Source organism: Acomys minous, assembly GCF_964271855.1.
Source record: "Acomys minous genome assembly, chromosome: 1".
Taxonomy (NCBI): domain Eukaryota; kingdom Metazoa; phylum Chordata; class Mammalia; order Rodentia; family Muridae; genus Acomys; species Acomys minous.
In genome coordinates this window covers 165,165,153-165,179,677 of record NC_140483.1, presented here as the reverse complement: position 1 = coordinate 165,179,677, position 14,525 = coordinate 165,165,153, and the positions used below count along the sequence as shown (strand labels likewise).

At 36.7% G+C, this 14,525-nt stretch overlaps 1 protein-coding gene across 5 annotated transcripts in view; it reads right to left on the bottom strand.

Annotated features, from left to right (window-relative positions):
* KDM4C (lysine demethylase 4C) overlaps nucleotides 1-14,525 on the bottom strand; it is a 157,005-nt gene that overhangs the window by 112,331 nt on the left and 30,149 nt on the right. For 3 of the 5 annotated variants that reach the window (XM_084791122.1, XM_084791125.1, XM_084791121.1), the window contains exons 4-5: nucleotides 14,247-14,361; nucleotides 3,782-3,975 (exon numbers count right to left, since the gene is read on the bottom strand). In XM_084791122.1, the coding sequence (XP_084647248.1) occupies nucleotides 3,782-3,975; nucleotides 14,247-14,361 (309 nt within the window). Of the gene's footprint in view, nucleotides 1-3,781; nucleotides 3,976-6,480; nucleotides 6,582-14,246; nucleotides 14,362-14,525 lie in introns of those variants that run through there. The other 2 variants (XM_084791124.1, XM_084791123.1) reach the window with 2 other exon arrangements.

Genomic DNA, 14,525 nt, shown 5'->3' with positions numbered 1-14,525 from the left:
ATGAACATTTTTCAGAACGCTGAACTCGAAAATACTTAATCTTAAAACTGTCAAGGTGGACATTGTGGAAAGCTTAACAAAAAAATTACTTCATTTTTGTAAATAGTTTGACTGTATTAGAGTTAAAAATCTTTCCTTTTTATTAAGACAAAAAGGGTCTATACAGAAATAATGTAGGAACAACAACAAAAAAGGGTAGATTACTGACTGTATGCTACAAATCTTTGTATATTGATAAAAAATTAAGGTTATATTTTGGTTACAGCATACTATGTATCAACTCTTTTTAAGGTATTACAGCTATGTAATTCTTAAAAATGCAATGTGAAGCCTGCATGGTGGGAGGCACATGCCTACAGTCCCAGCACTCAGAGAGGCAGAGGCATGTGGATCTCTGTGAGTTCGAGGCCAGCATGGTCTACAAAGCAAATTCAGGACAGCCAAGGCTATACAGAGAAACCCTGTCTTAGGAGAATAAATAAATATGAAGTTCTAGTCCTTTTCAAAGCTATTATTCACAATCCATTTAGGATAATTAGGAAATGCAAACTAAAAGTTAATCAAACTTGTGGTCTTGTTTTGTACTAGTTTTCGAAGCTAATCAGTCAGTATATAGCTAGAAACTAGTAATTCAGATATACTAGAGATAGGTAGATGGTCTTCAAAAAACTCAGACCTGCAGACTATGGTATTAAAGATGATTTATTATTTGGGAATTTTTTTGAGACATGTCAGCTCCTAGAACCACTTCCTTTTAACTTCAAAGATGATGATGAGCATCAAAAAATTCTCCTTTAGGAGATGGCCTTGTATGTGGCAAACTAGTCATCAGACAAGAATTGTCCTTGCTTCTACTGCAGACAGAATACTAGACAAACTGGATGCAGAAAATTCAACTCCCAAGGTTTTCAAGGACAAGGTAAGCAAGTCCTTCATAGTACCTTTTCTGCTTCACAGAAAAGTCTGTGAGATATTTTGCACCAGAAGGCTGAAGATGATGCTCCAATGTTATAAAGCTACCTTGGGTCACTGTCCAGGCAGCCAGCAATATCTGTTATTTCTGTATTTTTGGAAGCTGCTTGCTCTGCATTTTCTGTTTCTTCAGCTAATATTTATCCTTCTCAAGACTCTGATGGGGTTGAAGACTAAGTAATTATAGTCTTACAATTGATGTCTTTTATTTAGACAAAAAGGGGAAAATGTTGCAGGATATTTGATTGCATTGTGATCCCTGAGATTGTGAACTGTAAAAACTTATCTTTTGTTTGGTGTGGTTGAACACACACCTTTAATAGAAGAGCTTTCTGTACACAGGATTTAATAAAGTTAACCCTAGGTCAAGAGGCAGAGCCAAAAATCAGCTGACAGAGATTAAAAGTGTATGAGGGATTTTGAGTTAAAGGGTATTTAAAACAGCCAGTAGAAGAGGAAGGAGCTTTAGCTCTTTAGCTCTTCAGATCCTTGGCCTTGGGTTTTTGGCCTTTTCCTCTTGGGCTGTCCAGCTGAGCTAGTGAGACTTTGGGGGAGCTGAATAGGAAGGTCAGCTCGGTGCCTCTCTGAGCTAGCAGGTTTTCACCCCAGCATCCTGAGTCTTTACTGGTAGAACAGAACGATTGAGATTATCTTTTAAAACGACATTCTTGTTTTCTACAAACCAAATCTCAAAGCCTCTTACTAATTGTTTTTTAACCCAGTCTAGAAAAAAAAAAGCTTCACATTACCACCTAAATTATGTCATCTCCAGCAATTAACACTCTTCTTACACATAATGTGAGGAAGGGAAAAACATATTTTCTTTACCCTGAAACCTCTACTCTGCTGGATACAAAAATATTGTGTCTTAGAATGGCTGTTCTCTATATAGAAGTTCATTGAGATGTATAGACTTTGACTTCAGCTAATCTCATATTTTTTTAAGTTCTTTTTTTTAAGTTCTTTGTAATAAAGTTTTAATAAGTAAAAAAGATAATATTATGACCAATAAAATGTTTATTTTTTTAAGATTTATTTATTTATTATTTATACAATATTCTCCCTGCATGTGAGCCAGCAGGCAGAAGAGGGCAACAGATCTCATTACAGATGGTTATGAGCCACCATATAGTCGCTAGGAAATGAACTAAGGACCTTTGGAAGAACAGCCAGTGCTCTTAACCTCTAAGCCATCTCTCCAGCCCCTAAAATGTTTATTTTTGTTATTTGTAAAATAACACAAATTAAACAAGGGGAAGAACTGTCAAGACAGGGATGTGTATTATGCAAAATACTCCAAAAGGCTCTATCAAAGTGGAAACTGGAGGAGGCTATTCTCTTCTTAAGTGAGATAAGAGTGTTCCATGCTGAAAATACCCCTGAAGAGCATCAAAATCATGGTATCACCTATATTATAAAAAAGATGATCAGCCAGCATAGACATAAATTACAGAAAACCAAATATATGCCAGGTGTGGTGGTACATGACTTTAATCTCAGCATTCAGGGAGGCAAAAGCCAGCCTGGTCTACAAACCGAGTCCTGGACAGCCAAGGCTACACAGATAAACTCTGTCTCAAAAAATCAAAAAAAGGAAAAACCAAAACAAAACAAATAGATATTTGAAATTGAAATTCACTACAACTAAAAACAAACCAAAAGGAACTAAAAACTACAAACAGGTAATGAATGTGGCATAAAAGTCACTTTATACTAGTACATTTTATTTATTCATTTCGGGTGTTTTGGTTTGCTTTGGTTTGGTTGGTTGGTTGGGGTTTCAAGACAGGGTTTCACTGTGTAGCCTTGGCTGTCCTGGACTCACTTTGTAGACCAGGCTGGCCTCAAACTCACAGTAACCAACCTGCCTCTGCCTCCCAAGTGCTGGGATTAAAGACATGCGCCACCACACCCAGTTCATTTTGGTTTTTGGAGACAGGGTTGCTTTATGTAGCCCTGGCTTTCCTACACTGGCTTTGTAGATCAGGCTGGCCTCAAACTCACAGGAATCTGCCTGCCTCTGTCTCCCGAGTGCTCAGATTAAAGGTATTCACCACCATTTTACAGTAATTACTCAAAAAAAGAGAAAAGAAAGAAAAAGAAAAAATAGCACATACCTATAATCCCAACCTATGGAAGGCAGAGATGGAAAGGATCACTATAAGTCTATGTATGGCCTTTGGAATTTATACAGTGGAGGCCAGCCAGAGCTATATAGCAAAACCACTTATCAAACCCGTTTGGCAGCTCACATTTGTAACCCTAGCACTCACACAACTAAAACAGGAAGATTACTATGACTTCAGAGCCACTCTGGGGTGAGAAGCAAGACCCCACCCCCCATATATCAGTTTAAGTCAATTGGTATTCTCACTAATCCCATCTCTTATAGAGTGCTAATAGGCCCCTTGATTCATTCTTCCTGTCCTCCTAGCTCCCACACACCAACTGAGACTTATCATTAAGAGATAGCTGAACCAATAGGTCATTAAGATTACTTAAATTATATATCCAAGAAGTCAAGTTTTTAATGCCTAACTCATACACAACCTCCAACAAATGGCCAAAGAAATAAGGTGTTTCAAAATCTATTTGAAATCAAGATTATTTATCAATTCACAGCCTACAAAATGCCCAGAGGAAAAAACTGAGCTTAAGGTTTCTCAAAACCCTGAGCAGAAATGAATATGTGATTACAACCCAAAACTTTCTTATACTCACTCTATCAAGAAATTAATTCTCTTCAATAATGAACAACACTGAATGACTCACAACTCTAATGGATATGAATATTAAACATGTGACTTGCCAAGACTTGGGTTCCCCAAAGTGGAGATAATTAATACTGTAGAGATCCATGTCCTCAGTGTGCCATGCAAATGTTGTTTTCCACATTCCAAAATACAGATAAGGGGTATTTACACCCTCAATAGAAATACCGCACTCTTCTTCAACCACATCCAAGACTGTATTTAGGCGAGCTATATTCCATTCATCCACACCCTAGAGGCAAGACAGGGAGAAAAGGAACAGAACCAAATATTAGTAAATGAAAAATAACATTTACTAATCAAATAGCTATTTGTCAAGTACTACAATTTATATTTTATTAGTTAAAAATAGAAAATATAGCACTTACTCAAAAGAGATGGACATATGTTAACAGACAAAAATTTACATACATTAATTTTAGCTTTAAACAACTCATCTAAATCCTGTAAAATTGTTGGAATAGTTTAGTTTTATTTAACCCCATATATCTACCTGATGATACAGGAGAGAACTAGTTAGAATTACTGGTTTATTTTTGTTGTTTGTTTTTATTAAAACTAACTGGAATGGTAGTAAATGCCTATAGTTTCAGAATGTGGGGAATGGAAGCCAGGAGAACAAAAAGCTCACCTACACTACTAAGGAAGTTTAAGTCCAGCCGAAGACCTTGTCTCAGAAAAAAAAACAACAACAACAACAACAAAAAACAATAAGAAAAACACTTAAAAATAGGAAAAGACCAGCACTTGGGAAGCAGAAGCAGGTGGATTTCTGTGAGTTCGAGGCCAACATGGTCTACAAAGTGAGTCCAGGACAGTCAAGGCTAGATAGAGAAACCCTGTCTCAGATAATAAAATAAATAAATAAAAATTTTTAAATATTTAAAACAAGGAAAAGATTCTGATTTTAAGAGAATTTACCAATTGTTAACTAATTTACTATAATTCACAATGTTAGAATGTTTCAGCAAACTATGTTGTCTTCTCCCCACTGTCCGCACAGTCAAGTTCTAATATCTAAAACTGGATCCATCTGTATAGATTCGCAAGGCAATTATAAAGTCCATTTCACTATCCACATAGTGCTATGACAGAGGGGCATAAAAATCTATGTAAACTAAGAGGGCTCTCCCTAATAAATATTACAATGGCCTTAAATGACCACTCCTATCATTTCCCTTTTACACTAAAAACCATTAGGGTTTTTCTTTTTATTTTAATATTTAAATAATTCTTTAATTAATAAAATAATCCCATTTCCTAATACTCTCAGGTAAGGAAAAATACTGATGAAACAATCAAAAAAAGAAATGATTTGAAGACTTTAGTTCCCCAAATAACTGTTCCATCTATAACTGAAGCCCATGCTGGGAACTTTGTTGTTTGAAATCTGTTCAAATACTTCTTTAAAAAGGCAAGATATAAGATGGGCTTAGTAGCGTACACCTTTAATCCCAGTACTTCAGAGGCAGAGGCAGGTAGATCTCTGAGTTCAAGGCCAACCTGGGCTACAAAGTGAGTTCCAGGACAACAGGCCTATTACACAGAGAAAGCTTGTTTCAAAAAAAAAAAAAAAAAAAAGTAAAACTTAAATATAAGAGATCTCATGAAAGTTCAATAAAATTATGTAAATTTTTTCCAACTGTATTTATAGTAATTCCATCTCTTAACTCAAGTACAACTGCAACCCATACACTGTAATGAGTCCTATTTGAGTATCTTTACATAAGTAACTAATCTGAATTAATGAATAAGCATCATAATATAGAAACCAGTTTTAAGCTAAATGACCATTCAAATACATTAGAAAACACCTAAGGATCCTTAGTCCTACTGCAGTTTACCAAAGAAACATTACTTCCCAATCCACGTCCTCTCCTAATGACTCAGCCTCTTGGTGCATACCAAAGATCTCCCAATTCTTCCTGAGAGCCTAGGTGCCCTGTTCTTTCAGCCCATTTTCAGTTCTTTTTTATTTTGCCAACCCACTGAAACTCTCTCTATCAGGGACCCACAGTTGCCAGAATAGGCTGAAACTCATGTAGGGAAATTAAATTCTCCTTCATGTCCTCCATCCCAGTCTCCCCAAACCTATCCTTAGTCCTGCTACCCTATGCCCCAACTTCCAAACCACCTACATCCCCCCTGGGTCTTTGCCACAGGGTCCTCAGTTCTTCTTAGTGATACCTTTCATCCTTTCCTTCTAGCTCATCTCCATTCTTTTATGACTCCTTGATGACCTGTAAAAGCTCTCTACCCACACGCACCACACTTGGCTAGGTATTAGAAGCATTCTCTGCCAAGGCCCCACAGCCACAACACATGTCTATAGCCAACAGCCACACTAGGCTAGGGCATAGAGTGGGCAACAGCAAGCAAAAATAGCCAAACACCCACCCAACAAAGGTGAGACCAGTTATCTGCACCATGAAACACTTGAAATGTCATAACTTCAGATGCCTGAATTCTACCCTAAAGTACAAAACGATGACAATATGCTTCCTCCAGAGGCCAGCAACCATACATGTTAGACCCTAAGTAAAACAAGTTAGCTGAAGTACAGGACAAGGACTTCAAATTAGCAATTAGGAATTATGTTCAAAGACCTTAAAGAGGATGTAAACAAATACCTTTATAAAGATACATGATGCCTTGATGAAACATAAATATTTTAATAAAATAAGTCATGACAATAGAATTTAAGAAAGAAATAGAAGCTGAGTATGGTGGTACATGCCTTTAATCCCAGCACTCATGGAGGCAGAGACCAAGCCAGCCTGGTCTACAAAGTGAGTCCAAGGTCCAGGACAGCCAAAGCTAACCAGAGAAACCCTGTCTCAAGACAAATAAAAAGAAAGGAAGGAAGGAAAGTCATTAATGAAAACCCAAGCTGAAATACAACTAGAAATGAAAAACTCTGGATGTGCAACAAAAACCTCAGAGATAAGCAAATTAAAAGACACAAAGGTCTTGAACACAGGAATGAAGAAGAAATGGACAGAAAAATGTTAATTCTTTAAAAAAAAAAGTGTAGAAAATCTAGGACAATGAAAGGATCAAAGCTATAATACATATAAAAGAACAAACTTTAATATAGATGAGAAGAGCATGATATTAAAAAAATAAAAAAAATTTAACAGAAATATGAAAGAATTCCACTAATCTAAAGAAAGAGATGCCTACCAAGGTACAAGCAGAATAGAGAACACTAAATATACAAGACCAAAAAAGGAATTCCATACAACACATAATCATCAGAACACTACTAAATGAACAATATAGAAGATATATTAATAGGTACAAGGGAAAAAGATCAAGTCTGAAAATATTGACTCAAACATTCAGGAAGATATTTTAACTCTACTTAATACTGTGTGTGTGTGCACGTGCATATATGTTATGTATCATGTATTGTATATATATACATACCAAATATTATTTGAAACTAGGTACTTGTTTACATAATATTTACATCTAATAAAAAGAATACAGAACCACGCGTGGTGGCGAACATCTTTAATTCCAGCGCTCGGGAGGTAGAGGCGACAGGTGGATCTCTGTGAGTTCGAGGCCAGCCTGGTCTATAAAGCGAGTCCAGGACAGCCAAGGCTACACAGAGAAACCCTGTTTCAAAAAGCAAAAAAAAAAAAAAAAAAAAAAAATACAGTATGGAACAACACATCAGGGAAAGTACTATGGAAAGCAATCTCCTAAACCGAAGTAGATAGAGTACTCTCTTATCTATTATTATAATGCACATTACTTTGATGCTACCACCTAAAAACACATGAAGATGGTATCAATTGGAACCAAATTAATTATCAAAAAGGTCCTTCTAAATGAAGACTATAGATTAAGATTACAAAGGAAAAAAAGCTTTGATCAAATTTGATAAAACTACCAAATATACTAAGAGTGGGTGCTTCACTTTTGTTTTGTTTTGTGACAATATGATATATGTAGTCTAGGCTGGCTTTCAATCTCAGACCAGGAATTACAGGCATGTGTTGCCACACAGAGCTGATAATAGGCCATTTGTACAAAGACATCAAGATTGCACACCCAGCAAAGAATAAAACAAAACAAATCTTTTTTGACTATCAGTAAACTTAAGAAAATCCTATTTAACACACATAACCTTTCTATCATCACTAAACTGAAAGTAAAAGAACTTAATCTCAAATAAGTTCTTTGACAAAAAAGACAAAAAAGAACTTAAATCTCAAATAACCGAACAAGAATGCTAGAGTCAAAAGTTTTCCAGTCAACCATAACACAGACACTCAGGTCAGCAATTAATAATTGGGAACTCATGAAACTGAGATGTTTCTGCACAGAAAAGCACACTGTCATTCAAACAAAATGGCAGTCTACAGAATTGGAAAAGGTTTTTACCAACTTCACATCTGACAGATATATATAAAAAAATATATAAGGAACTCAAGAAACTAAATTATCAAGAAAACAAATAACCCAATTAAAAAATGAGTACAGATCTAAACAGAGAATTCTCAAGGGGAAAATCAAATGGATGAAAAACACTTCAATGTTCAACATCCTTAGCCATCACAGAAATACAAATCAAAACTACTTATGAGATTTCTTCTAACATCTGTGAGAATGGTAAAATCAACAAAAAAAAGTGGCAGTTCTTACTGGCAAGGATATAGAGTAAGAAGAACATCCATACACTGCTGATGGGAATGCAAACTTGTATGACCATGGAAATCAGCATGGGGATTCAATTACCTCCAGATTCAGCTATATCATGCTTGGGCATACACACAAAAGATGCTTCAGCCTACCACTGAGGCACTTGCTCAAACATATTCATTGCTGCTCTATTCATAATAGCCAGAAATTAGAAACAACCTAGATGTCCCTCAACAAAATAATGGATAAGGAAAATGTGACACATTTACACAGCCGTGTAAAAAAATGACAACTATAAAAATACCATACTGAGTGAGGTAACCCAGACAGAGAAAGACAAACATGATATTTACTCACTTATAATTGGATATTAGCTGTTAAGTAGATGATAATCATGCTATAATCCACCAACCCAGAAAGGCTCTGAGGGACATATGGATCTCCCTGGGAAGGGGGAATAAAATAGATTTTACAGGTGGACTGGGGGTGAAGAAGGAGGAAGAGAGGGTGAGGATAAGATTGGAATTGGAGAGCATTTGGGAGGTAATATGGAAACATAGTAGAGTCTAAGCTCCCTGAAATCTATGATGGTCACTCCAGTGAGGACTCCTAGTAATATAGAGCCTGAACCATGCATCTTCTGTAACCAGGCAACGAATACCAGAGATGAGACTGGGACAACAACCCAGCCACAAAATCTTTGACCAACTATCTGTCATGACTGGAAGTTGTGTTGAGGCAATGGTGGCACAGAACTTGAGAGAGTGGTCAACTAATAATGTGTGGTATAACTTGAGGCCCACTCCACAAGAGGGAGCCCATGCCTAACACTGCTTGAATGGTCAGCAGCTGGAGAGTAGATAGCCCAGAGTCCTAGACTAGAGCCAAACACAACTAGGAGGAAAAAGTCAATGAAATGATTCCTAATTATATTCTGATTTACTCATATATCAATGCCTTGTTCAATCATCATCAGAGAGGCTTCCACTGGCAAGAGAAGAAAGTGGATACAGAGACACATATTCAGCAGTCATCATGCAGAGTCTAAACTTTAGATCTCCATGGCATCCCTCCCATTGGAGCTCAGGGGTCACTGTAGAAGACAACCCCGATTCATTTACAATGAAAACTCATAGAAGGAATTTGAAGGCCTACAATTTGCATGTAATAAAATTAATACACCGGGTATGGTGGCGCACACCTTTAATCCCAGCACTCAGGAGGCGGATCACTGTGAGTTCGAGGCCAGCCTGGTCTACTAGGACAGCCAAGGCTACACAGAGAAACCCTGTCTTAAAAAAAAAAAAACAAAAAAAAAAACAAAAAAAAACAAAAAAAAACAAAAAACAAAAACAAACAAACAAACAAAAAAATACAGGTAATCCCCCTCAGGAATAGTCATAGGGGAGGGGAATAAGGGGGAAATGGGAGGGAGGGAAGAATGGGAGGATACAAGGGATGGGATAACCATTGAGATGTAACAAGAATAAATTAATTTTAAAAAAAACAAACAAATAATACTAAGTACAAAAGAGCACATATATCCACATGAAGAAAAAGAAACTTCTGGAATGCTGGAATGTTCTGAGAGTAAGCTAGTGATAAGTTCTGTGTCATCCCAGAGTTAATCACTCATGCTACTAGTACTTTTTTTCCTTCTTTGTATTTTCTTATTTCCATTCATAGTCACAATAACTAATATATTAATAGACATAGGACTAAAAATGTCCCTTTAGTCCATGAAGTGATTAGTGCTTTTTTACTTATTTATTATTATGTATACAGTGCTCTGCCTGCATGTACGTCTGCAGGCCAGAGGAGGGCATCAGATCACATTATAGATGGCTGTAAGCCACAATGTAGTTGCAGGAAACTGAACTCCTGACCTCTGAAAGAGCAGTCAGTGCTCTTAACCTCTGAGCCATCTCTCCAGCTCATGATTAGTGCTTAAGAGGTGACTTTGCAGTTTAATATCACTCTATTTCATAGTGAATCTACCCATGGACAATGATTTCTTGTTGCAGAAAAGGACTGGGAATAGATCATTATGGCCTGATTATAAGTCTAACAGAAGAAAACAATACAAAAGAGCTACTATAGACTAATACCTATGTAGCATTACAATAACTGCAAACTGGGGGTGATGGGGAGGGAGAGCAACCAACTCCTAATATGTAAGTCCCAATACAAAACATTTGCAGTACAAAAAGCAAGTATGCTGTGATTCCTCTAAACTTTACTAATTTCAGAATAATGACCCCAGATAAGAGGAAACCAGACAGACAAAACTCTAGAAAAATAAGTCAAAAGAATGAGAAGAATGTTTAAAGAAATTAAGCATGATATTAATACATTTTTTTTAATAAATTACAAGGGAACAAAGACAACTGGACAAAATAAGAAAGTCAATATAGGACATGAAAATGTGATTTTAAAAGACAAATACTAAAGAAAAACCAAATGAAAGGATGGTGGAAATGAAAACTTCAACAAAGTCAAGTGAAAACTTTTAAAGACAAGGCAAAGTAACTGGTTCACTCAAAGAAAATAATAATTTGGGGGGAAGGCGGAAGGGGTTGTAAGCAGTCTTGGCTGTCCTGGACTCACTTTGTAGACCAGGCTGGCCTCAAACTCACAGAGATCCGCCTGCCTCTGCCTCCCAAGTGCTGGGATTAAAGGCATACACCACCATGCTCAGCAAAAATAATAAATTTTAAAATCATGAACAGGCAAACTCTTTCAGACAGACTAGACTTCATAGTGACTCTGGCCTGCCTCAGCTACAGTGATCCTGTCTTAAGAAAACAAAAAACAAAAAACAATGAACAAAACAAAACATCAGCATGGTGACACATTCCTATAACTCCATCCTTGGGGAAGCAGATGCAGAGCATCACCACAACTTTGAGGCCAGGCTGAAACACTTGCTAAGTTCTAGGTCATCTAGGGCTTCAAAGTGAAGTCCTGGCTTTAAAAAACGTGTTGGGGAGGACTGGGAGGCACAAGAGAACGAGGAAGGAAGGGAGAGAAGGACTGGGGAGGGACGAAAAGACAAACAGAAGGAAAGAGAAAAAAGGAGAAAGAAAAAAGTAAGAGAGAAGGGAGTAGTAGTAGAGGGAAATGGTGAAAAAAAAAATTATGCCACAAAGATCCAATGGACCTGAGGGGGCAGGGATCATAATACAAATTTAAAACAGCATGCCAAGCACAGTGGCACACACTTTTAATCCCAGCACTTGGGAGGCAGAGGCAAGCAGCTCTCTGAGTTCAAGACCAGCCTTGGTCTACAGAGTTCTAGGACAGCCATGGCTATTTGTCTTGGGGGGGGGGGGGGGAGAGGGAATAGCAAACAAAAAACCCACACATGGACCTAACAAACTAGCTAAAATCTACAGAAAGCCAAGAAAGAGCAAAATCTCAAACACTGCTCCAAGAAGGATAACTATAAACTGCAAAGTTTTTTTCTAAAGCCTGTTATGTCTTTATTTACAACCATACTTATCTGTAGACCCTCAGAAAGACATGCTTCTGTGGCTTAGGAAACATTTGTAGAACATACATAGAAGCCATGCTCATAAAAAAAAAAAAATTCAAAAATAAAAGCAACCCAAATGACTACTAACCAAAAGACAAATTATAGTTCATTCACAAAGCCAAATCACATACAGCCATTAAATGAATGAACTACAGCTATGTGCAATCCAGAAAAGCTTGGAAATGAAATAATGAAGGTTGGCTGGTACAATACAGTTATAATCTCAGAACCGAGGTTGACGGGATGAAAGGGCAGTGGGAGAAGCATTATGATTTCAAGACCAACCTGGCTACATAGCAAGAAACTGTCAAAGGGGAGAAATAAAGAGAAAGAGGGAAAGAAAGAACAAAAGCTAAATGATCCTACCTATATAAAGTTCAGAAACAGGTCACAATGTTGTTATAAGAAAGAGTTACTATGATGCCAGAATAAGTTACCACTGGAGGAAGCTGAAGCAAGTAACAGGTAATGCATGAATACAGGGAAGTGGGTACTGATAAAATTCTTCCCTGAGGTCAGAAATGACACAAATATTCACATATAAGAAGTTATGATATTCTGAATTTATGTTTTGTTTACTATGCTGGCTAGTCTTATATCAACTTGACACAAGCCAGAATTATCTAAAAGGAGGATCCTAAACTGAGAAAAATGTCCCAGTAAGAAGAGCTGGAAGACATTTAGCGACTGAGGGGGAGGGCTCGGCCCATTTTTGGTGGTGCCATCCCTGGGCTAGTCGTCGTGGGTTTTATAAGAAAGCATATGAGCATGGGGAGCAAGCCAGTGAGCAGCACCTCCTTCATGGTCTCTACATCAGCTCCTGCCTCCAAGTTCCTACCTTGTCTTGAGTTCCTGTCCTGACTTCCCTCAGTAATGAACAGCAATACGAAAGTATAAGCTAAATAAACCCTTTCCTCCCCAATTTGCTTTTTGGTCATGGTTGTTTCATCAAAGCTGTAGAAACCTTAATTAAGACATGTACTTTTTAACTTGTTTTACTTTTCAAAAGAATATAATATAATATAATATAATATAATATAATATAATATAATATAATATAACAACAATACTAAAGCAAGGGTTAGCAATGGACGTCTATCCATAGAGAACAAGGAAGATTGTTGGGGAACAAAAATTTGCTGAAAGAGTACCCTATAGCTCACTCATTTATTATCTACACAGTAAAATTTATTCTCCCTCCATTTGTTTGTTTGTCTATTTTTGCAGTCCAAGGAATTGAACCCAGGATGGCAAAGTGTTATGTAACATAAGACAAACAAGTGCTCTATCACTGAGCTACATCTCTAGCTCTCAAAGAGTTCATCACTACATCTAATATATATGTAGGAGGAGAATAATTACTATAAATAACATCAGAAAAATGTTAACAACCTCATTATAACATAAATCAGTTGACATGAATTTTTCTAATGTAAATTAAAGGTACATGCTATATACTAAAAATGAAATTGTCATGATAAATATAACATTTATAGCTTTAAAAAGATTATCAGATATATTTTTAAAGGAAAAGAAACCATATAATTTGTCTATGAAAGGAAAAAATGTAAAAAGTGTAGGAATGGATAGAGAGCTCACCAAGGCAGTGGATCAGAATTTGATCCCCAAAACCAAGATGGCAGAAGAACCTACTCCTGATAGTGATCCTCTGACTACTCACAGATGTAGCATGGCAAATAGCAGTAGAGGCAAAAGGATCAGAAGTTCAACGTCATCCTCAGCTAAACACGGAGTTTTAAACTAGCCTGAACTATTTAAGACCCTAGCTCAAAAGACAGAAGGGTGCAGGTGGAGGGGAGATGAAAAAAGAAGGCTGGGTGGTTACTAATGAATGCTGATCTTGCAGAGGACCTGAATTTGCTTGCTAGTACTCATATCCGTGAGCTCACAACCAATTTTATCTTCAATTCCAAGGGATCCAATGCGCCTAATTTCCACAAGCATCTGCACAAACATGCACATCCTCACCCACAGATACATACATACACACACACACACACACACACACACACACACACACACACACACACATTAAAGTAAAAATATAAATTTTAAGAAATCAGAAAAAGTGAACAGCAGGAAGGAAAAGGAGGAAGGGAGAAACGGAAAGAATCCTACTGGGTTTTTTTTTTTAACCTCTCATACTTAAAAAGTATAGACACCCAAAAGCTAACAAATAAAATACAACTAATGAAATAGATACAATTGAGTACTTTCCAGCTATCTAAAAATAGTAAACAAAAGCAGTATCACCAGGCAATCTTTTAAAAAACACAACATAAGCATAAATATACCTCATCATATATGCTCCCATTAATATCTGCTCCATAAATAGGTGCCACAAAAGTTAAGTTTTTCCAGTATTTGCGTTCCAAATCTTCATAATCCAAGTATCTTGGAGTACAGTATCTACAAAAAGTTAAAAAGTAAAAACCACAGACTAGTAAGGCAATTTTAATGTTTCCACCCATCTAATTTACTTTCTAAATAAAAATATTGTACACTCCTTTGGTTTCAAAATTAATAAGTAATATAAAAATACATTTATACTTAAAACTAGATTTTTTTAAATT